The sequence below is a fragment of the Elephas maximus genome, chromosome 3 (genome assembly GCF_024166365.1).
Source record: "Elephas maximus indicus isolate mEleMax1 chromosome 3, mEleMax1 primary haplotype, whole genome shotgun sequence".
Taxonomy (NCBI): Eukaryota; Metazoa; Chordata; class Mammalia; order Proboscidea; family Elephantidae; genus Elephas; species Elephas maximus.
This window is the reverse complement of record NC_064821.1, coordinates 35,542,024-35,566,528: the sequence shown is the minus strand read 5'-3', so window position 1 is coordinate 35,566,528 and position 24,505 is coordinate 35,542,024. Positions and strand designations below refer to the sequence as shown.

Sequence of the window (24,505 nt, the reverse complement as noted above, 5' to 3'; positions counted from 1 at the left end):
CACGGGAAGGGGCGGGGGGAGGAGGAGGTGTGCGCCTGCGCACTGGGCTGGACCACGGCCCGGCTGAGGCTCCGGAGATGCGCCGCTGACGCGGGTCAACCAATCCTGGGTGTGGGGACTGCGGGGGGCGGGTCTACCGTGCAGGCGAGCCAATGGTAGCCCCCCGGCCAGATGACGTGCGCGCCTGGGCGCCCAGTAGCGGGTGGTGCGTTGAGCGCATGAGCGCTGCCCCAGCCTACAAAAGGGGACTGCTGTCGGTCCGAGGTGAAGACATGGAGCAGGGCTACGGAGGTGGGTGCTGGTGGTGGGGCGGGTGCTGGTGGTGGGGCGGGCGCGGGCCCCAGGCCCCAGGCCGGACAGACCCTGCAGCCTCCGCGTAGGGTGCCATGGGCCGCGACTCCGGATGAGAGCGGTAAGGCGGCCCGGCCCGCGGGTAGGTAGGGGGGCGCACGCGGTTCATTAGGCCGCGCCGCCATCGCTCCCGACCGCTGGGTGCGGATTGGTTGGCGGGCAGGGGCGGGCGAGTTCTCCGCTCAGTCTGGCGGTTCGGCGCTCACGGCAGCGGAGGACGCCGCAAGATGGCGCCGGGGCTTGTAGGGGCACGGGCTCACGTGTTCCGGGGGGTGACCTGGGGGCGGCCGGGTTCTCGGGAGCCGGCGTGAGTGGGCCGACTTTGGTTAGGGCTTCGTTGGGGGTCCCAGGGGCGAGGGTCCAACCCTCAGCCCCGGCGGCTGTTTTCCTTCCCGCCGGGTCCTTTGACCCATGAACCCGGTCCTGGGCTGTAGCTCGCGCCCTTACTTGGAGAGGCTTTTTCCCATTTTCGGCTTGCTGAGGCCTAGTTAGGCCGGGTGTGGGGGAGTGCGGCTTCCCGAGCTCTCTGTGGTTTCTCACCTAGAGCTACTCGCTTCCCAAGCTCTCTAGATAGGGCAGGGTCCTGGCCTTGTTACGCTTCAGCTCCGGTTCTTGGACAAGCAACCTGACCTTTCCGAGCCTCGGTTTACCTTCACCGGGGGGTGCCGAAGGTTGAATGGAGTGTGCGTCGCGCGATTAGGTAGGGTCAGTGCTCGCGGCCTCATTGGTCACTTCTGTTAGACTCGGGGCCCAGATCAGGAAGGCATGGTGTGATCTTGGGTCAAGTCCCCAGTCTCAGAACGTCGTTCCGTGACAAGAACTCCCGAGTGCTGCACATTGTGGGCACAGTAGGTTCCGGGAGGGGAAGTGCGTAAAAGTCTGGAGAGTACGCCATGGTGTGGAGCAGACAGTTCCCACTTTCCCCTGGAGAGGACAGACTTGGCTGTTGTGGGGTTGGGGGAGGAGGAGAATCACCTGAGAGAAGAGCGCCAGGCTGAGGCCTTGGGACTGGAGGAGTACAGGGTGGTCAGAGCTAGCACTGAGGATCCAATGCCATGTGGAAGTGACACCTAATGAGGTTTGCTCCCAGGTGTCCAGCTATCTGAGCAGGTTTCCAGCTATCTGAGCAGGTTTCCCAGCTGTACAGGGGATTGGCCAAGCCTGGAACACACAGGTGTCTGAGTTCAGATGCTGGGCTAGCTGGTTGCTTGTTCTGTGTCATTCTCTGGGTTTAGGATTAGAGGATTGAAGCTCTCACCAAAGGTCCCTCAGGAGGCAAGGGACAGAACTAACTTGCAAGCCCATTCTCTGCCCCTTTTTTTCTGCTTTGATGTCAGGCAGCCTAGACGTAATAATGACTTTTGGGGGGACAGTGTTTAGAAAATTAGGTTATGTGGACTTCTTCCTCACTGTCACTGAACTCTGGTGAGTACCTGTTTCCAGCGTGGCAGATGAGACCTGAGCTTACGGAGCCTTCCTTCCACAGGCTATGGGGCATGGAGCGCAGGACCTGCCAACACCCAGGGTAAGTGGTGCTGCTGGTCGGGCCAGATGTCGGCCCCGTATCCTACACCCGAGGCCCCAGCACAGCAGAGGTGCAAGGGGTGCTGTAGCCAGGATGCAGAGGTAGACCAGGGGTCAGCAGACCTTTTCAGTAAAAGAGGGAAAGTAAATATCTTTGGCTTTGCAGGCCAGATGGTCTCTAGTGCAAAAGCCGTCATAGGAAATACATAAATGAGTGGATGGTGCTGTGTGCTGGTTACACTTGCAGACCAAAAACCAGTCACAAAAACTTGCTGACCGAAAACCACATGTGACTCCAACTTGTGTGTCAGGATTTTCCAGAAGTGGATCACCAGGCCTTTCTTCTGAGGCACCTCTAAGTAGACTCAAATTTCCACTCTTTCAGTAGGCACCCGAACACGTTAACTTTGTACCACCCAAAACCAAAAAACCAAACCCGCTGCTGTCGAGTTGGTTCTGACTCATAGCAACCCTGTAGGGCAGAGTAGAACTGCCCCACAGTTTCCAAGGAGCGCCTGGCGGATTCAAACTGCTGACTTTTTGGTTAGCAGTCGTAGTACTTAACCACTATGTCACCAGAGTTTCCTTGTACCATCCAGTGACTCCTATTTATGTGTCCTGAGATACTTCTTTTTTGGCAATTTTATTCTAAGTATAATTGCAGGTTTTGTTTTATAATTGATAGGTTCTTAGCACAATTTTAGATTTGAGAGAACAATTGAGCAGATCATAGAGACTTGTACTGGCACCCCAAAAAACCAAACCAAACCTATTGCCATCGAGTCGATTTCAACTTACAGTGACCCTACAGAACAGAGTAGAACTGCCTCATAGAGTTTCCAAGGAGCGTCTGGTGGATTCAAACTTTCGACCTTTTGGTTTGCAGCTGTAACACTTAACAACTGCACCACCAAGGTTTCCCCCTTGGCACAGTTTTCCTTTTTAACATCTGTTGGCGTGATAGCTTCCTTAAAAAAAAAAACAAGCTGGTACTGATGTGTTGTTAGTAGATACTGTTTTTTTAAGGTATACAGTGCAGTTTTTGCTTTTTTGATTGTAAACATATGTGGTTTATGCTTCGACTTAAAACAAAAATTTTCATGACTGGACCAGTGAGCAACATGATAAACAGAGAAAAGATTGAAGTTGTTAAGGATTTCACTTTATCTGGATCCACTGTGGAAACCCCGGTGTCATAGTGGTTAGGAGCTATGGCTGCTAACCAAAAGGTCAGCAGTTCGAATCTACCAGGTGCTCCTTGGAAACCGTATGGGGCAGTTCTATTCTGTGCTGTATGGTCGCTCTGAGTTGCAATTGACTTGAAGGCAACAGGTTTGGGGTTTTGGATCAACAATCAATGCCCATGGAAGCAGCAGTGAAGAAATCAAGTGACATACCGCACTGGGCAAATCTACAGGAGACCTCTTTAAAACGTTAAAAAGGAAAAACCTCACTTTGAGGCCTAAGGTGCACCAGACCCAAGTGATGGTATTTTCATTTGTTTCATATGCATGTGAAAGCTGAACGATGAATAATGAAGATGGAAGGACAGCTGATGCATTTGAATTATGGTGTTGCCAAAGAATCTCCAATATACCATGGACTAGCAGAAAACAGATCCATCTTGGAAGAAGTACAACCAGAATGCCCCTTAGAAGGGAGGATGGCGAGATTTTGTCTTACATACTTTGTAGTCGTTATCAAGAGGGATCAGTCCCTGGAGAAGGACCTCATATTTGGTAAAGTAGAGGGCAAGAAAAAAGATGAAGACCCTCAACGAGATGGATTGACACAGTGGCTACAGCTATCAGCTCAAACATAGCAATGATTTTGAGGATGGCGCAGGACCGGGCAATGTTTTGTTCTGCTGTATGTAGGGTCGCTATGAGTCAGAACTGACTTGGTGGCAGCTAAGATAATAAATACACATGTAGCAGGCGTTTGCTTTTTCAGCATCCTTTGCAAGTACTGTTCTGTGACTGTTAGTTACGTTCGTCACGTTGTTTAGTCGTTGCTATTATCTGTTTCTAAATGTTCCCATTGTTTTTAACCCATCGTCACTTCCTTGCTGCCCCTGGTAACCACTAATCAGCTCCGAGTTCTGATAAATGCATAAAGGGCATGTCTCATATCAAAATTGCTGTGTCATGAAGTATTTTTGATTTTTTCTGCAACTGTTTAAAAACCTAAAAATCATTCCCGGTTCCCTGCTCAAGGGTATAGATTGCAATCCATGGCAGGACCAGGAAGTGCTCTGGGGACGAGATTTTTTGGTTTCTGGCATTTGGCACCTGTCCTAGGGAATGCCATTCCACTGATTTCTGAGCCTAGGGACTTGCCCCAGGGATCATGGTTTGGGTCCCACCTCTGTTCCTCCTGGGTCCCGGGAGAGGGCCTTGCATGCTGCTCGTTTGCCATGACGTCCATTTGCCCAGTTGCTTTGGGGCGGAGTTTACTGTCAGTGGCGCCCTCAGTACCACTGACGGAGCTCTGGCTCCTAGTGACGGCTGGCTCTGCGGAGGGGGGGAGGGGGTGGTGGTGTGTGGTCAGGCCCACTGGCTCTTCATTGGCTTGTCCGGACCGGGTGGGCTTTTTGGAAAGTGCAAGGTCCTTTCACTTGCCCTGATGCAGGAAATGGGGTTTACCTAGGAAAGAAAGCTTACCTACACCTGCCAAGTGGCCTGTGGGTGGTAAATGGGCAAATGGGCCCCAGGCTTCTCTGGCTACTCTGAAGGTCCCTGATAGGAAGCCAGCTGCTTGCACCCAGGGGCACTTGCTGTGTGCAGACAGAGGAGCACCTTTAATTGCCCTTTGATGCCCAGATCTGGGGGTCAGCACCTGTATTCTGGGGGCAAAGCTCATGTGTGTTTCTGCTTCCTCCAAGGTGCATACGGAACTGGTGTGGCCAGCTGGCAAGGTAGGCCCTGCTAGTGGTTGGGGCAGGCCGGTGGTTGGGCCCTCTGAACAGCCCCCAAATGGTAGGCCCTTCTGGGGGGTGCAGGGCGAGTGGTTGAGTACTCTGATCAGCCTCTGCAGGGTAGACACTTCTGAGTGTTGGGGCAGGTGGGCCCTTGGTCAGCCCCTGTGGAGCAGGCCCTTCTAGGGGTTGGGGACAGGTGGGCTGGTGGGCCCTCAGATCAACCTCTCAGAGGGGCAGGTATGCAAGCGCCCCCATCCTTGCTGAGTTCACAGCCCTCCTGAAGGCTGGCAGGTTAGGCCTGAAGGGGAGGTCTGTTGGGGCTCTGTTCTGAGTAGGGTGGGCCTTGAGGAGACTGGAAGTCAGTGGTTGTGTCATGGGTGTGCCAGCTTTGTGGTGGGTCCTGGCCCTGAGCTGACTCTGTCCTTGGATGGGGCACAGTCCCCAAGGTCTGGCGGAGAGAGAGATTACCAGTATTGGTTGCAGGCCATTGCGCAGAGCTGGATCTGCCTTCCCTCCTGGCCTGGTCTCCAGGGCTTTCTTCCCTCCCTAGGTGCAGCCTGCGCTTCTCCCCTGCCAGGTTATGAGAACTACAATTATTATGGGTCCCAGAACTCCAGTGTGAGCACCGGAGCGACATACAACTACGGCCCGGCCTCCTGGGACGCTGCCAAGACCAGCGATGGTGGCCTGGCAGCTGGTGGCCCCGCCATTCACATGGCCTCCTATGGCCCAGACCCAGGCCCTGACAACTCAGACTCCCTCATCGCCAAGATCAACCAGCGCTTGGATATGCTGTCCAAGGAAGGAAGCAGGGGGAGTGGTGGCAGTGGGGAGGGCACACAGGACCGAGAGAGGTGATTAGATTATGACACCTGCACTGCCCAGGGTAGGGGTGGGACCTGCTCCTCCAGGTGCTGCTCACTCCCATTCCTCTTCTGCTTGGAGAAATGAGTAGGCCCATTGGTGAGGCCTGGCTATTGGCTGGCTTGCCCCAACTCCTCGTTTCTGTGTTTAGTGTCCTAATAGGCCCATGCCTCTCACTTAGTGACCTTGAAGGGCAGCTGGGCTGGGGTTGTCTTCTGAGCATGCCAGTAGAAACGGGTGGTTGGTTTGCTATTTTGAAGGCAAGGAGTCTGCTTTGCAAGGTGCTGTGCAGAGCACAAAAGGTGGACATCCTGGGGTGGGTGGGGGTCCCAGGGTGGATGTCCTGTGGCCAGCACAGCCCCTGAGCTATCCTGTTTGCCCTGCAGCTCCTTCCGCTTCCAGCCCTTCGAGTCCTATGATTCCAGAGCCTGCTTGCCTGACCACAACCCCTACCACTCTGGCTACAGCTACGACTACGACCTGGGCACAGACCGCAACGGCAGCTTTGGCAGCCAGTATGGCGACCCCCGGGACCTGGGCCGTGAGCGGGGCGCCCTCGACAGCTTTGTCCGGGGCCGGGGCCAGGGCCGCTTCCAGGACCGGGGCAACCCTGGCACCTTCATGCGCAATGACCCTTTCTTGCCACCACCCCCAGCCTCCTCGGAGCCCCTGTCTGCTCCCTGGGGCGAGCTGAACTACGGGGCCGGGCGGGGCCTGGGTGGCCCCACCCCCAGCAGACCACTGGCACCGCAGCCGCCACCCCTCTTCTCCCAGCCCCTGGCCCCTGACTTTAGCATGATGGGGATGCAGGGGGCGGGCAGCTTCAACAGCACCATGCCATACAGCTGTGGCCACGCACAGGCCCGGATCAGGGACCGGGTAGGTAAGCCCTTTCTGTGCCCCAGCACAGCTCTGTTGAGCTAAAGGTGCAGTCCCTTAAGTGCTTGACTATTAATGAAAAGGTTGACAACTTAAATGCGTCCAGAGGTGCCTCGGAAGAAAGGCCGAACAGTCTTTTTTTGAATAGCCATGGTTTTGAAAACCCTGTGAAGTGGTTTTACTCTTAAGCACGTGGGGTTGTGTATTGACTGGTTTGGGTTTTTTTGTTAGCTTTTTTTAACTGAGATAAAATTGACAAAACGTACAATTCAGTGGTTTTGACTGTACAATTCTGTGGTTCTCGGTAAACTTACAGAACCGTGTAGCCGTCACCACAGTGTAATTTTAGATGTCTCCTTCACACCGAAAAGAATCACCGTGCCTATTAGCAGTCTTTTACCACGTTGTTAGCCAAGCTCTAGGCAGCCGCTTTTTGTTTGCTGGAGTTGCCTGTTCTGGACACTTCATATAAGTGAAATCATAACCTGTGTAGTCTTTTGTGCATGAAGTCTTTGAGTTTCTACTACGTTGCTTTTGCTCTGGAAGGTTTTCTGTCTCTGTTCTTTGGTCCAATAATCTCTTCATTATCTGTTCCTTTGGCATGCTCTAACAGTCAAGTAAATGGGTACATGGGTTTGTGTTTCAGCCCCGGTGGCGAGCATTTGAGCGCTGTGGCCCTGATGGCCCAGGCAGGAAGCGGCGGCTGCTACAGGCTTATGAGGAGCTGGACGCCAAGCAGCCCCGGGTGGATAGCGAGGGAGACTTTTCCGACAATGGTATGCCTGGGAGCCGGGAGGGTGTGATGGCGTCAGGTGCCTGCCCTGGCTGTGTGTGGTGGGTTTCCCCGCAGTCCCTGCTGGAGTCAGAACGGGCAGCATCCCTCCAGACAGTGAGCTCGGGGTGGTGGGAGCCAGACCAAGCAGCTGCAGGGAATGGCTGCCGGCAGGGCTGACTTCCTCCTGTCCTTTGTGTCTGGCAGATGATGGAGCTGGTGACTTCCGATCAGGAGATGAAGAATTCAGGGGCGTAAGTCAGCCTCTACCTGTCTGCCCTCTGTCTCCAGTGCAAGGTTTTCTTCCTGCTTTCAGCGTTCTTCCACGCCAGGGCCAGGGGTGGCTGCTGTGGTGGACTCAGGTCCATCTCAGAGTGGGTTAGCCTGCCTAGCAGCCAGGCATCCGCCAACAGTGAGAGCAGAGGTGGGAGGCCGGGACTGACTGGCCACCTGGTCTGTGCAAGGCGCCACCTGTGCGGTCCCCACGGCAGTCCTGGGAGACAGGCGTTTGAGCAGTTCTTGGCCGGGACTACACGGGAGCCCCAGAGAGCCCTTTCAGATTTTGACCCAGGCGTCTCCGAGGGCAGGTGGACTTGGGGGAGGTGAGGACAGGCAGCAGTGAGTTTTCAGCTTTTCTGAAAGTCTGTCAGGCTCCTGCCTGCTTGCTGGTATAGACCTCGCATGCAGAATCTCTAAGTCCTGCCCAGTTGCTGACTTAGTGTGGCGCTCGGTGTCTGGGGGATTCTGCGCTGCTAGCCGTTCAGTCCAGGGAGCTGGTTCTATCTAGACCTGAATTTTTAAGACGTTCTGTGAATATAGACAAGTGCTAGGGAAACCTGGTGTAGCCTGACTTTCTAGAGAGAACTTTGAAGCTAGTGTTCCATAAACCAGGTTTTTTTTTTTGTTTTTTTTTTTTACTGAGTTTGTACTGATGTCTCCAACTCTAACTTGCTACTGCACAGATTGTTTTCATCCTCTGCCCTTGCTTGTCTGTCTTCTCCCACCCTTAGCAGTGAGAAATCTAAAGAGGGTTTCTAAATGTGTGCTTTATGGGTGGGCAGAGCTGGGCAGGTTTACAACGGAAGGGCAGTGCTTTAGATTGAGACATCTCGTAGAGGATCAACAACTGAAGACAAACCCACTTGTCACCACAGTTTCCGGTGGTGACAGGACATAATCCCTGAGGCCCTCAGGGCTCATCCTGGGTCTGCATGGAGTGGTCTTACACCAGGGGGTGGTGAGGAGCTGGGCTGCCTGTGGGGAGTCCTGGAAGGTGCCCTCTCACTGCCTGGTTTTGTGTGCCTTTTTTCAGGAGGATGAGTTTGGCGAGTCCGGGAGGCAGAGAGGTAGGCATCATCCACTGGGCCCCTTTGACTCCCTGTTTGCTCACCTGCCCCACACCCATCACCCAGTGGCTCCCAGCTGGCCTGGGCCTGGATGGGGCCAGGGGTGCATACCCTGAGGTTCTGCTGCAGCCTGAGAGCGGCATCAGCTGGAGTTGGTCCATCTGGCTCACTCGTGCAGTGCGCTGGTACAGAGGGGCCCTGCTTCTGGTGCCTACGGCAGCTGGCTGTGCTGGGAAAGGTTTCAGAAATATGAGCAAGAAGAGACTCACTCCCGCCCATCCTGTCTGTTCCTTTCGGCCAGTGCGGGCCCCATGATATTTTCTCCCAGGGTCCAGTCTCCCCACACTCTCCTGGCTACTGCCCCAGGGCCAAGCTCTTGGCCTCTGTAAATGGCAGCACTATGGCTGGGAGAGCCAGCTGAGAACCAGTACCTGCATCATAAACCTCTGTACATGCAAAAACATGAGCCAGCATGGGGACTCCTGCCCAGGTCAGGGGTCGGGAGGGCACCTGGCAGGAATCAAAGAATTCCTGGGGATGTGGCATCTGCTGTGCCCGGGCCCAAGCCCTAGGATGCAGTCATGACTGCAGAAGACCTGACAGTCCAAAGTGAGCCTCCAGGCCAGACCCAGGTTACACCCCTCAGGGCACGTGGAGGAGCGGCCTGAGACCCGCTAGATCAAGCTCACCCAGCAGCTGCTTGTTTCTCTTCCTGTTTCCATGGGCCCCCCTGAGAGTCATCTTCAGTTCCCGTGGGCTCTGCTCCCCTGAGTCTTCCCCAAGGGTCCCTGCTCAAGACTCTCCTTCTCTTGTTTCCAGGCTTAGCTGGCCCCCGAGGCCCCCCCGCCCCGTTCACTGCCTTGGCCAGGCCTGTGGCGAGGGGCCACACAGGGTGCTTAGCAGTGTACATGCTGGCGAGTGCTAAAGCAAAGGTGACGTGTCTGTTGCGCACAGGTCCTACTGCCTACGGGACGACCTTGCTCTTGACCTTGCTCTTAAGCAGCAGTCCTAGTTTCAGGCAGCGGTCTCTTGCCAAAAGCCCCCACGCCCTGTGAGAGGCTCCCGAGAGTGCACGCCGGTCGCCATCGTCGTGGGACAGGCTTGCGGCGGGCACAGGGGTAGGGGCCACAGTTCAGATGCTTCTCGGTCCTTTCCACAGAGTCCAGCCCCGGCCAGGCCCCCTGGATGCCCTGGGCATGGACGGGAGGACCTACCGGTCTTTTCCCACTCTTGTTTCCAGGAATGCTTCCTGCCAGTTCTGGGCAAGGCCCAGACTGGCAGTGTCTGTGCACGGAGGGTAGAGCTGGGCCAGCACGGACTCAGACCTGCTGAAGCCCTAGTTGAGAGCAAGGCCGGGAGGATGGCCGCCAGGCCCACCTGGAGGCAGCGGCGAGCTGCTTGCCTTTCTCTCGGCCGATGCTGCCGCCTCGTCAGGAGAGGGCTGCGTCACTCCCTCCTAAATGACGGTGGGCGGAGACCCACGACGGAGCCTTAGACTGAGAGCAGGACGGGGCAGGTCAGGGAGTGAGCAGGGGGCTGCGGGACAGGTGGGGCTGTGTCCCCTTGCCTGGCTGCGGGGGTGTGAGGTGACCCCCAGAAGCTCCTGAGGGTTCTCCTCCCAGGCCCACCCCTTTGGGAGCCTCTGCAGCCCCACGGTGTTGGGAGCGCCGAGCTGGCAGGGCGTGTGGAGGCCGAGTGGCGGCCCTACCCAGGCCCAGTGCCTAGCTCTTCTTTGGGCTCCACAGGTGTCTTGAAGGGACTTGTCTGTTGTAGGCGAGAAGGACGACGAGGATGAGGACGTAAAAAAGCGGAGGGAGAAGCAAAGGAGGAGAGATCGGATGCGAGACCGAGCAGCTGACAGGTGAGGGGGTTCCCAGTGCCTGTGGAGACAAAGTTGTGTGGAAGGCTTTGGGGCCTAATCCTGGGCTCCTGGACTCCTGAAGAACTCAGTAGGGACCCTGGGAGCCCCAATCACGTCTGAGAAGCGTCACCACTTTTGTTCTCTTAGTGGCCCTTTGCACCAAAGAGAGACCGATGACCACGTTGCTCTGTGGCTCATCCTGCTGAGACACCTGTGAGCTTCCTGCCCCATTCTCTGGCACTGTGGGAGCAATCAGCAGTCTCGACGAGAGGCCACTGTCCACTTCAGTCCCAGCCAGAGGAGATCGCTGCTGACTCCACCTTAGCACACTATTCACCTTCCTCCTGCAGGATCCAGTTTGCCTGTTCTGTGTGCAAATTCCGCAGCTTTGAGGAGGAGGAGATCCAGAAGCACCTGCAGAGCAAGTTTCACAAGGAGACCCTGCGCTTCATCAGTACCAAGCTGCCTGACAGGACAGTTGAGTTCCTCCAGGTGAGCTGAGCTCAAGGCGCTTCTGTGGCCTCAGGTTCCTTTGGGTGTGTGGGGGTGGGAGGGCATGAGGCCTGCAATTGACCAGTCTCTTTTCCTGAAAAAAACCAGCTGCACAGGCCCCCACAGGTGTGTGGGGGGCGGGGACGGTACGAGGCCTGCACATGGTCAGGGACACTTTCTCCAGAAACAGCAGCTACGTGCTGCACAGGCCTCCCTGTGTCAGAGTGAACCAGACCAGGTCTCCAACCACCTTGGGCCCCACCAACTCTGTCCTCCCCGCTCCACTGGGGCGGGCGCCCCCTCTGGTGCAATTGGGGATTCAACGTGGCATTCTCCCATCTCTCCAGGAATACATTGTGAACAGGAACAAGAAGATAGAGAAACGACGTCAGGAGATGATGGAGAAGGAGAGCACGAAACCAAAACCAGATCCTTTCAAAGGTGAGTGAGTTGTCCTGGGTAGGACCGGCGCACTGTCCCGGCAGGCTCGGGCACGGGTGGCTCATACACCTGAGTGGATGAGCGGCAGTGGGAAGACAGCCAGAATTACCAGAAGCGCAGGGCATAGCGCTGCAGGTCACTTGGCACTTGATTAAAGAGAAAGAACAGAACACTTGAACCATGACAGTCTTGGCGTAAGGGCTGTTTTGATCTCATGTACCTGTCCTGGTCCACGTTAACCGAGTCAATAAAGAGGGCCATGGGAGTTATGAGGGTTCTAGCTGGTGAGGAGGAGGAGGAGGAGGAAGGCTTCATGCGGTGCTGTCCTGTCTCCCCGACGCCTTGTGTCTGCTGGCAGGGATTGGCCAGGAGCACTTCTTCAAGCGGATCGAGGCTGCCCACTGCCTGGCCTGTGACATGCTCATCCCTGCTCAGCACCAGTTGCTGCAGCGACACCTCCATTCCCCAGACCACAACCACAACCGCCGAGTGAGTGCCAGCCCATGTGGGATAGGGAGTTTCTGGAACCTTCTGGGACAGTCAGGGTGAATGCTCCATCTCTCTTTATTGGTTGATTGTGAGAAAAATACCAATTCCCAAACTGTTAAACTGAGGAAATGTGTTCCTTAAAGTTGGTTAAATGCAGTGGCTGGAACACTGCTGGTGTATGTGTCTTGTGAACCCCAAGTGGCCTTAGCCACCTTTGCAGATGGTTGACCTGAGGACAGTGGGGTATAGCACAGCCAGTTGGTCCTTTGCCCTCAGTGCCACTTGAAAAACCCACATTTGATTCTCTTTGCAGTTGGCTGCTGAGCAGTTCAAGAAAACAAGTCTCCATGTGGCCAAGAGCGTTTTGAACAACCGACATATAGTGAAGATGCTAGAAAAATACCTCAAGGTTTGTGTTTGGGAGGCTAGTGTCCAGGAAAGGCTTTTGTGATGGGGTGAGCTCTACACAGACAGGATTGTGCCCACTTCCCTGAGTCTTGTGAGGAATCTAGGGCCTGGAGCGGTGACAGCTAGAGCTTGCCTGGGGAATCTGGGCACATTTCAGGACACCTCTGGATGGGACGTCCCAGGGATGTGGTGCCACACGACACACCCGTGTTCTGCATTTCGCCACGGGAAATGTTGGGCAGACAGTGGAGAGATGGTAGATGCTAATTGTCCAGGACAGAAGCTAAAAGTAGAGCTCGCTGGAGCCGGCAGGCGATGAGATAGAAACACAAAGGGAAGGAGGAGCCAACGGGTCTCAACAGCAGAGTGATCAAAGGTCCTAAAGAGGCTCTGTGGACAGAAGTGAAGTCAGACAAGCCAGCTCTCCTGGGGAGGCCCATTTTGCTAGATGCTCATCCTCTGTGACTTTACTACCTGGAGCTGGTGGCTAAGCTCCAGCCCAGAGCCCAGCTTCGGGACCTGTTTTTCCTTCTCTCAGTTAGTAAATGCTTTGATATTGGTAATTCATTCTATCCGTCCAGACTTATTGGGGTCCCGTGTGTGTCGGGGTAGAATGGTGCTCCGTAGGGTTTTCAGTGGCTGAGTTTTCAGAATTACCACCAGGTCTTTCTTTTGAGGTGCCTGTGGATAGACTCGAGCTTCCAACCGTTTGGTTACCAGTTGAGTGCATGAACCATCTGCACCTCCTAGGGACTCCGTTAAACTATCTCTATCAGAGTTTTTTTTTTTCACCATAAAGGTAAAATACTGATGGAATCATAGTTCTTAAAATGGAGCCAAATATAACCAACTTTAAAAACTATGATTCATTCATGTTTTACCTTTGAGTTTTAAAAGAAAACTAAAATCTTCTGGGGTCAGGTGTTTACTTTTGCTTCTAAATTGGGTATTTTGCTTTTGCCATTTTGAACAGTCCAGCTTCTCTGTGTGTGTGTGTGTGTGTGTGTGTGTGTGTGTAGTTGAGAGTATACACAGCAGGACATATACCACCTGAGCAATTTCTGTGTGTACAGTTCAGTGACGCTGATTACATTCTTTGAGCTGTGCACCCATTCTTACCTTTTCTGAGTTGTTCTCCCCCACTAACATGAACTCACTGCTCCCTAAGGTTCCCACCTTATGAGTTGTTGTCGTTTTGATCCTGCACAGATAGATCTTAAAAGAGCACAGTGCTCAAGGCAAACATTCTTTATAAACAATGTATTTTAAAACACATTTCCTAATCTGGTGGTGATAATAGTTTATTTTCTGAACTGGAGAGTTTTACTAAGTGCTAATGAGTTTGGGTTTCAAGCCTGGCTCCCACATGTAACAGCCTTGTGGCCTCCATAAAGTTGCTAGCCCTTGAACCTCAGTCCATTGCCTGGGAACCAGGGACAGCCTTCATGCATGTGGGGCTGGAATCTAAGATCACCTGAAATTCCACTTATGGAGTATCTAAAGTTGGATTAAGAAATCCTAGGTCTTCTTGCACTTTTTCTCAAGGTTATGTGAATAAAAAGTGCAAGATAGTTCTGGGGAAGCTTTTCCAAATGAGATGTCTTCTCTGGGTCTGCAGGTTCTGGGGTTATAGGGTTAATGCAGCTGGTATAGCTTAAACACCTGTTTCTCTGGCGACTCTGCCCTTCATTGAAATGCAGCCCCCCAGCAGCCAGGCCTCTTTCCTGCACCCCAGTATCCTGTGCCCTCTGTTGGACACTTTCACCGGCAGTGACCTTGTGTTCCCTCTTCTTTGGCCAGGGGGAGGACCCTTTCACCAATGAAGCCGTTGACCCAGAAGCTGAAGGGGAGGACAATTTAGGAGGTGAGGAAAAGGAGGAGACACCTGAGGAGGTAGCTGCGGAAGTCCTAGCCGAGGTGATCACGGCAGCAGTGAGGGCTGTGGACGAGGGCAGAGCCCCAGCTCCAGAGAGCAGTGAGGTGCCAGCTGCAGTGGAAGGCCTCTTGGACACAGCTGAGGCCAGTGGAGGCCCCCTCACTGAACAGCTGTTGGCCGATGGGACCTCCTGTGGAATGACCGAGGAGAAGGGGAACCCCAATGCGGAGGCTGGGAGCGGAGACATGGAGGCCAGAGATGGGGCTACAGAGGGCATGAATGGAGCTGCGGAGGCCCTTGCAGCAGAAGCCCCGGCAGCAGAAGCATCTGCAGCAGAGGCAGAAAGCACTGGAACAGGCCTTGCTCCTGGCCAAGATACCACGGAAGGTGAAGTGGAACAGGCTGATGGAGAGTCCAGAGATGTCCTTCCCATAGAATGATCTTGTCCCCCGGTGAAGGGACTTCTGTGTCGTGCATTGCACCTCCTTCTCTGGCTTGTAAGCAGTACTGGAGTGTGTGTGACTGGAATATGCTGTAAACTTACTTTGGTAAAGAGACCCTGCCTTTTCCTGCCGGAGAGCACACCCCTTGGGCTGACGCATAGCAGCACTGCTGGTGTTCTGTTCTGGAAGGGTAGAGGTGGCAGGGGTCCTACATTCCCACAGGAGCCTTGGCAGCTCCCCCATGGCAGTCGGGTGATAGATCTTGGTGGTCCTTGGCCACTGCCTGAATGCCACCTCTCCCCTCCTTTATTTTTCTTTTTTTAAGTTTTGTCTGGGAGCAGCTCCACACTGGAAATGTATCTTATAAAGGAATTTTTTTTTTTTTTTTTAATTTTAACAGGATACTTTGGCTTCAGTGTTTAACTTCTGCTGTGTGGCGCACCATCTGGAGCAGAGTCTTCTTGGCCTGGGATGTCATCTGTCAGAGCAGTGAGCCTAAGGCTCAGTGGGTCTCACAGACCTTTCCCAGTTGCCCTGAGGAAGGCATAACCCATATTGAACTAGCTTTGGTTAGGGCGGGGTTTCCTAGTTGGCAGGCCTAGGTGAATACCTTCACGATTTTTACCTCACCCGTGTTCCACTGCTGCACTCTTGGTTTTTTGAGGTTTTTTTCTTTAAATTGATTACTCCCACTCGAAAGTACTTTAAATAGAAAGCTCGGTGGCACTACTACACATGGAAAGCCAATATAAATTGCCCTAGATAGATGTGATTTGTAAGCAGTGAACATACTGAAGTTAAAATGCTCTGTTATCTAAACACTTTTCTTTGGGAGGTTTCTGAGTCAGAGAGAGGGAGGCTGGCGGGTGTGAAAGGGAAGCACACAGCGGCTGTATTTGCATTGAACCAGAAAAATGGGAAGATCCTGCCTGTGTGTACTTCCCTGCAAACATTTCACCAGCGGTACACCTCACGTTTTGGGAAACATCAGTGGGAAATCATGAGAAAAAAGGCGGCAGCACGGCAAAAGACCTGATGAGCATCTACTGTGCACCAGGTGCTAATTTGTGATGCAGTGTTTGAGACAGGGAGCCTCCTCAAGAGACGCAAGATAAATATATATGAAAACGTCAACCTTAGCTATATCTAACACCTGAAGTAAAACTTCTAGCTAGATAAGCAAGAAAATGGTGCTTCTGAATGATTTCTGCTCTTAATTCCTTAATGCTGCATGGATGGACTTCATGGGTTGAACATGCTGTCTGAAGCTTGTTCTTCAAAGACAAAAATTTTGATGGCATCAAACATCAGTAGGATGAAAGGGTGAGATGGGACTATTTTCTGTGCTTTGGGGTTTTTTGTTTTGGTATAAAATAAAGGCCTGGCATTAAATTTAAATTTTAATGAGATACTTTCCCACGTGTGTAAAACTACGTGACCCTCTTTCACTCCCCAGGATGTGGAATAACCACTGCGTTGCACAAATGGGATGCCCTTATATTTTCGGAAACAACAGGAATAAATGACACACTTCCTTGGTTGAAGGGGACGAGAGCCCTGGTGGCACAGTGGTTAAGCACTTGGCTGCTACCCAAAAGGTTGGCAGTTTGAACCCACCACCTGCTATGCAGGAGAAAAATGTGGCAGTTGGCTTCCCTAAACATTTACGGTTTTGGGAACCCTATGGAGTGGTTCTAGTGTGTCCTATGGAGTAGCTGTAAGTCTGAATTTAATCGACGTGGCAGTGGATTTGGTTTTTCGATTGTTGATAGGTGCCATCGAGTCGGTTCCAGTCCTGAACCATCCTCAAAATTGCTGTTATGCTTGAGCCCATTGTTGCAGCCATTGTACCAATCTATCGTTGAGGATCTTTGTCTTTTTTGCTGACTTTCCACTTTACCAAGCATGATGCCTCTCCAGGGACTGATACTTATAACGTGTCCAAGGTAGGTGAGATGAAGTCTCACCACCCTTGCTTATAAGGAGCATTCTGGTTGTACTTTTTCCAAGACAGATTTGTTCGTTCTTCTGGCAGTCCATCTTCAGTATTCCCCAAAACCATAGTTCAAAGGTGCTAGTTCTTTTTCGGTCTTACTCATTGTCCAGCTTTTGCATGTATATGAGTTAACTGAAAACACCATGGCTTAGATCAGACACTTGTTAGTCTTCAAGGTAACATCTTTGCCTTTCAACACTTAAAGGAGGTTTTTTTCGCACAGATTTGCCCAATGCAATACATCATTTGATTTCCTGACTGCTGCTTCCATGGGTATTGGTTGTGGATCCAAGTAAAATGAAATCCATGATAACTTTAATCTTTTCTCTATTTATGATGATGTTGCTTATTGGTTGAGTTGTGAGAATTTTTGTTTCCCTTATGTTGAGGTGTAATTTGTACTGAAGGCTGTAGTCTTTGGTCTTTGAACCCTCTTCACTGTCAGCAAACAGGGTTGTGTCATCTGCATGACAGGTTGTTACTGAGTCTTCCTTCAGCTTCTTGAATTATTTGCTGAGCACACAGGTTGAATATGTATGGTGAAAGATAGAACCGTGACACCTTCCTAACTTTAAGCCATGCAGTATCGCCTTGTTCTGATTGAATGACTGCCTCTTGATCAAAGTAGAGGTCCCCCGTGAGCATAATTAACTGTCCTGGAATTCCCATTTTTTGCAATGTTATACATAGTTTATTACGATCCACACAATCGAATGCCTTTGCATGGTCAATACAGGTAAACATCTTTATGGTATTCTCTGTTTTAGCCAGAATCCATCTGACATCAGCAATGATATCCTTGGTTCCACGTCTTCTGAATCTGGCTTCAATTTCTGGCGGTTCCCTGTCAATGTACTACTGTAGCCACTTTTGAATAATCTTTAGCAGAATTTTCCTTGCGTGGGATGTTATTGATACCGTTGCATAATTTGCACATTGGGTTGGATCACCTTTCTTGGGACTAGGCATAGATGTGGATCTTTCCCAGTTGGTTGGCCAGGTAGCTGTCTTCCAAATTTCTTGGCATAGAGGAGTGAGCACTTCAGTGCTGCATCTCTTTGTTGAAACAATTGATATTCCACCAATTCCTGGAGCTTTGTTTTTCTCCAGTGCCTTCAGAGCAGCTTGGACTTCTTCCTTCAGTATCAGAGGTTCCTGAGCATATGCTGCCTCCTGAAATGGTTGAATGTCGACCAGTTCTTTTTGGTACAGTGAACTCTTTATGTATTCCTTCCATCTTCTTTTGATGCTTCCTGCATTGTTTAATATTTTTCCCATAGAATCCTTCAGTATTGCAGCTTGAAGCTTGAATTTTTTCTCCAGTGCTTTCAGCTTGAGAAACGCCCAGAGTGTTTTTCCCTTTTGGTTTTCTATCTCCAGTTCTTTGCACATGTCATTATAATACTTTAACAGATCAATATTAGTTCCCATTTTGGTTATTTAAGGGGTGGGAACTAATTTTGATCAGTTATTTCCTGTTAGCAGAGCAGAGAGGGGTGGTGCAGTTTGTGCTTGACTTTTACCCTAAAAGTTGGCAGTTTGAACCCACCTAGTGGCACCACAGAAGAAAGGCCTGGTGATTTGCTTCTGTGCAGATTACAGCCAAGGAAACCCAATGGAGCAGTTCTACTCTGTAACACACAGTCATCATCAGAATGGCAGAGGGGTTGGTTTGTCTCTGAGCGACAAGTGGCCATGAACTTTCCATAAAGTACCTTTTATTTAAAAACAGGCTTAAAGAAATTGGCAATCCCCACTATTCCTAACCAAAAAATCCTAGGAACAGCTGCCTAATTTCATCTTCAGGTAATCATTTTGTGAACCTGTGTGACTTCATTGGACTTTATGAAATCAGTACAGTTGCTAAAGGGGAAACAAAGTAACGGCAAAGTGGTTGTTAAAGTACACATCATCAGTATTACTGAACCCTCTCTAACAGGATTTTGAAGAGACCCCTAAGGGAGTAATATTCTCTGCCTGATAAAAGTAGTTGCTTACCAGCAGTGGTTGGGTAGGCACAGCAGAGTTCTAGAAGACCCTTTTGGCATTTTCTTAGAGCCTCTGGAGGGTGTGGATGTGGCTGCCCTGTTAAAACACTGAAAAATACTGAGCCACCCCTTTCATACAAAAACATTGAGGCCTAAATGACTCATTGGTTTTCCTCAATCACATTCATACTCTATATAAAAAACGCAAGACCACTTGCTATCAAGTCGATTCCAACTCACACCAACCCTATCTTTGTCAACAGAGTAGAAATGTTCTCCATGGGTGTCTTAGTTGTCTAGTGCTGCTGTAACAGAAATACAAGGGGCGGGGGGTAGGTGGCTTCCACAAACAAATTTATTTTCTCAGGGTTTGTTGTTGTTAGGTGCTGTCAAGTTGGTTCTGACTCATAGTGACCCCGTGTACAACAGAATGAAACACTGCCCGGTCCTGCACCATCTACACAGTTGTGTTTGAGCCCATCGTTGCAGCCACCATGTCAATCCATCTCATTGAGGGTCCTCCTTTTTTTCTCTGGCCCTCTATTTACCAAGCATGATGTCTGTCTCCAGGGACTGATTCTTCCTGATAACATGTCCAAAGTATGTGAGATGTAGTCTCGCCATCCTTGCTTCTAAGGAGCATTCTGGTTCCATTTCTTCTAAGACAGATTTGTTCATCCTTCTGGCAGTGCTTGGTACATTTCTTCTTCACCAGCACCACGATTCAAAGGCGTCAATTCTTTGGTCTTCCTTATTCGTTGTCCCGCTTTCGCATGCATAGGAGGCAATTGAAAACACCATGACTTGGGTCACGCGCACCTTAGTGTTCAAGGTGACGTCTTTGCTTTTCAACACTTTGAAGAGGTCTTTTACAGCAGATGTGCCCGGTGTAATTAGTCTTTGATTTCTGGACTGCTAATTCCGTGGGTGTTTACTGTGGATCCAAGTAAAATGAAATCCTTGGCAACTTTGAACTTTTTTCCATTTATCATGATGTTGCTTTTTGGTCCAGTTGTGAGGATTTTTGTTTTCTCTGTGTGGAGGTGCAATCCATACTGAAGGCTGTGGTCTTTGATCTTCATCAGTAAGTGCTTCAAGTCCCCTTCACTTGGAGCAAGCAAGGCTGTGTCATCTGCATATCCATCACAGGTTGTTAATGAGCCTTCCTCCAGTCTTGATACCCTGTTCTTCATAGAGTCCAGGTTCTTGAATTATTTGCTCAGCGTACAGACTGAAGAGGTATCGTGAAAGGATACAACCCTGACCCATACCTTTTCTGAGTTTAAACTGTGTAGTACCTGCTTGTTCTGTTCAAACAGTTGCGTCTTGATGTATGTATAGGTTCCTCATGAGCACAATTAAGTGTTCTGGAATTTCTATTCTCTCTAATGTTATCCGTAATTTATTATGATCCACACAGTCGAATGCCTTTGCGTAGTCAATAAAACACAGGTAAACATCTTTCTGGTGTTCTCTGCTTTCAGCCAGGATCCATACATAACGACATCAGCAATGATATCCCTGATTGCATGCCCTCTTCTGAATCTGGCTTCAATTTCTGGCAGTTCCCTGTTGATACACTGCTGTAACCACTTTTGAATGATCTTCAGCAGAATTTTACTTCCTTGTGATATTAATGATACTGTTTGATAATTTCTGTATTTGGTTGGATCACCTTTCTTGGGTATAGGCATAAATATAGATTTCTTCCAGCTGGTTGCCCAGGCAGCTGTCTTCCAAATTCCTTGGCATAGATGAGTGAGTGCTTCCAATACTGCATCCATTTGTTGAAACATCTCAACTGATATTCTGTCAGTTCCTGGAGCCTTGTTTTTCTCCAGTGCCTTCAGTGCAGCTCGGACTTCTTCCTCCACTACCATCAGTTCTTAATCATATGCTACCTCCTGAAATGGCTGAATGTCAGCGGGTTCTTTTTGGCATAGTGACTCTGTTCTCACAGTTTAGGAGGCTAGAAATTGGAATTCAGGGAGCCAGCTATAGCGGAAGGCTCTCTCTTTTGGCTCTGGGGAAAGTCTTCTTTCCTTGGTGATCTTCACGTGGTTTCACATCCCTTCCCCCAGCTCTGCTTCTCTCAATTGCTCTTTTAATCTCATTTATCTCAAAAGAGATTAAGACATGGCCTACACTAATACTGTCTCATGAACACAAGAAAGAAAAGAAAGTGCATTCCCAGGTGGGATTATATTCACAGGTATAGGGTTTAGCATTTACAACACATATTTTAGGGGGACACAGTTTAATCCCTAACAGTAGGGTTTTCAATGGCTGTTTTTTCTGTTGCTTGCTGACAAGCTTCTGGGTGGACTTGAACCTTCAACCAATCAAATGCATTAACTTTTTGCACCCCCCGACGACTCCTCTCAAAAGTCTAGGTACTGCCTCTCAAAACACAATCTTCTGAGTGCGCACTTTATATAGACAGGAAATGAGATGAACTTCTGTGTGGGGGACAATATGGTGGGATGGGCGTTACTTCAGCCCTGAGGTTCTTGTGGTGGCATCTGCACTGCCCTGGAATCCAAGAATGAGAAGCAGGATAGGTGATGGGGTCTATTTGTGGTTACCAGGTGTGCTGTGGCCCTGGGTGTCACTTTAAGTGAATTTCTAGCATGAGGACAACATTTGCCCTTAATGGAGTTGTTTATCAGGATTAAGAGCTTAGATTTCATGCATTTGACATTATTAGAAAAATGGTTCACTAAGCTCAGTATTATACAATAAAGTGATACCCTTGGTAGGAGGCCCTGGGTGGTGCAAACAGTGAAGATGCTTAGCTGCTAACCAAAAGGTTGGAGGTTTGAGTCTACCCAGGAGGTGCCTTGGAAGAAAGGCCTGGCAATCAACTACCAAAAAATCAGCCATTGAAAACCCTATGTAGCAAAAGTCTACCCTGACACACATGGGGTCGACTGAACAGCAACTGGTCCACCCTCCTTGGCGATCTTTCTCCTGACTGAATTTCATTGGGTTTATGCAGAAGGCTGCTATTCATAAAGTTTTCACTGGCTGTTTTTTTTCAGGTCCTTCCTAGTCTTAGTCCAGAATCTCAGCTGAAATCTGTCTACCATGGGTGACCCTGCTGGTATTTGAATACTGGCCACATAGCTTCCAGCATCAAAGCAACATGCAAGCCCCCACAGCATGACAAACTGACAGACACGTGGGGAATAAGGAAGACTGAAGAAGAATTGATGCCTTTGAATTATGGTATTGAATATACCATGAGCTGCCAGAAAGACGAACAAATCTTTCTTGGAAGAAGCACAAGGAGAACGCTCCTTTAAAAGCAAGGATGGTGACACTTCATCTAATGTACTTGGGACACGTTATCAGAAGGGATCAGTCCCTGGAGAAGGACATAATGCTTGATAAAGTAGAGGGTCAACAAAAAAGACAAAGACCCTTGATGAGATGGATCGACCCAGTGGCTGCAACAATGGGCTCAAGCGTAACAAGGATTGTGAGGATGGCGCAGGCCAGGCAGTGTTGCCTTGTGTTGTACACAGATAGGGTCGCTCTGAGTCGGAACCAACTTGACAGCTCCTAACAACAACAGCGTATGGAAGACTGTTTACCTAGGTTCCTGCAAACACTGAAAATCCAGCCATCCATTTCCACCGGATTGCTAAAGGGGAAACAAAGTAATGGCAAAGCTGTCGATAAAGTGCACATCGTCAGTATTACTAAATCCTCTCCAACTAGGGTTTGGGGAGACCCTGAGGGAGTAATTTTCTCTGCCTGACAAAAGTCCTTGCTCACCATCAGTGGTTAGGTCAGCACCGCAGAGTTATAAAGTTTTTTTTTTTTTTGAGCATTTCTGTAAATCACATCAAATACATCACACCTTTTGGGGTCAAATTTAGGAGTCACAGGTCAAAAATTTGGGCATTTTATGACTGTGGGGCCCAGGCTTTGTGGGGGGACAAGTTGTGCAGTAACCTGCTTGTAGCTACCAACTTGGGGCAGATCTTCTTCCTGTCCTATGGGAAACACTTGGGGCTCTTGGGTTCTCACATACTTACAAAATGACTCAGGAATACTCTTCATCAGAGGAGACACACAGTTCAGAAATACTTTGCAGATCTCCCTTATTTGCTTCCAGAGAATTTTCTCCTGAAAGCGCTAAGTACTTAGTGTGCTCCTTAGCAAGAACCCCCAGAGGCTGGTGCCTAATTTCTGGGTAACGGGAGTATGAAGATGAGAAATCTGCCGCGATAGTCCCCACAAGGGAAAACAGCCTCCAGACGTAAGTCCATGACTCCTTCCCACTGGAGGACAATGAGACTGACAGTACTGATTGTATCAAATGGACCAAGACCACAGCACTTCTTCCCAGTGTTTGAGATGTACTTTGTCAACTAAAAAATGGAAAAAAGAGAAAGCCAAGGGAATGTTCTGAAAGAATTTGCCTTTATTCATCAACCCCACTAAAGCTGAGATACGTCCTCACCAGGGAAATGGGGTGCTTTGTCCCAGGATGTGTGTGTTGTTGTTAGGTGCCGTTGAGTCAGTTCTGACTTGTAGTGACCCTGTGTACCACAGAACAAAACACTGCCTGGTACTGCAGCATCACAACTGTTGCTTTGTTTGAGCCAATTGTTAAAGCCACTGTGTCAATCCATCTCGAGGGTCTTCCTCTGTTTTGCTGACCCTTTACTTTACCAAGCATGATGTTGCTCTCCAGGGACTGGTCCCTTCTGATAACATGTCCAAAGTATGTGAGACATAATCTCACCATCCTCGCTTCTAAGGAGCATTCTGGCTGTACTTCTTCCAAGACAGATGTTCCTTCTTCTGGCAGCCCATGGTATATTCAGAATTCTTCACTTTCACCATAATTCAAATGCATCAGTTCTTCTTCGGACTTCCTTATTTGTTGTCCACTTTCACATGCGTATGAGGTGACTGAAAATACCATGGCTTGGGTCAGGTGCATCTTAGTCCTCAAGGTGATATCTTTGCTTTTTAACACTTTGAAGAGGTCTTTTGCAGCAGATGTGCCCAATGCAATACATTGTTTCATTTCTTGATTGTTGCTTCCGTGGACGTTGATTGTAGATACAAGGAAAATGAAATCCTTGACAACTTCAATATTTTCTCCACTTATCCTGCTGTTGCTTATTGGTCTAGTTGTGAAGATTTTTGTTTTCTTCATACTGAGATGCAATCAATACTGAAGGCTGTGGTCTTTGATCTTCATCGGTAAGCGCTTCAAGTCCTCTTCACTTTCAGCAAACAAGGTTGTGTCATCTGCATAACGCAGGTTTTTCACCAATTCTGATGCTGCGTTCTTCATATAGACAAGTTTCTCAGATTATTTGCTCAACATACAGATTGAATAAATATGGTGAAAAGATACCACCCTGACGAACACTTATAATGAAATGTGCAAAGACCTGAAGTTAGAAAGCCAAAAGGGAAGAACACTCTTAGCATTTCTAAAGCTGAAAGAACTGAAGAAAAAATTCAAGCCTCAAGTTGCAATACTGAAGGATTCTGTGGGCAAAATGTTGAACAATGCAGGGAGTATCAAAAGATGATGGAAGGAATAAACAAGAGTCAGTGTACCAAAATAAATTGGTCAATATTTGTGTCTCATGTGAATGCTAACCAAAAGGTGACCATGGCAGAGGAGGATTTTAATAATCGTGGGTAAGATGATGCGTTCTGTGGAAACCAGTCATCCTCTTCCCCCAGCCACTCCCATCGTTGGCCAATGAGCTCATGAATAAAGTGGCCATGGTAGAAGGGACGGAAGTTATGCACGGGCTCAGCAACATGGACTTCCACTAACAAAGGCTGACTTGGCTACAGCCACTGCTGAGTGCCCGATC

At 49.9% G+C, this 24,505-nt stretch overlaps 1 protein-coding gene across 7 annotated transcripts; it reads left to right on the top strand.

Annotated features, from left to right (window-relative positions):
• The first annotated feature begins 177 nt into the window (after positions 1-177).
• Positions 178-23,701, top strand: AKAP8 (A-kinase anchoring protein 8). Of its 7 annotated transcripts, XR_007516485.1 has the most exons (15): positions 179-291; positions 1,838-1,876; positions 4,760-4,792; positions 5,346-5,649; positions 6,046-6,538; positions 7,185-7,314; positions 7,518-7,564; positions 8,623-8,656; positions 10,430-10,517; positions 10,868-11,009; positions 11,357-11,450; positions 11,809-11,939; positions 12,253-12,348; positions 14,148-14,720; positions 15,067-23,699. XR_007516485.1 is itself a non-coding variant. In XM_049877217.1 (14 exons), exons 1-14 carry the CDS (start codon positions 219-221, stop codon positions 14,661-14,663), a joined length of 2,193 nt encoding a protein of 730 aa, XP_049733174.1. In that variant the 5' UTR covers positions 178-218; the 3' UTR covers positions 14,664-23,698. The 7 variants fall into 7 exon arrangements, 6 of the variants coding, with proteins under 6 accessions (XP_049733174.1, XP_049733173.1, XP_049733175.1 ...); XM_049877217.1 differs by having other exon boundaries at positions 178-291; positions 5,373-5,649; positions 14,148-23,698; XM_049877216.1 differs by having other exon boundaries at positions 14,148-23,697.
• The last annotated feature ends 804 nt before the right edge of the window (positions 23,702-24,505 follow it).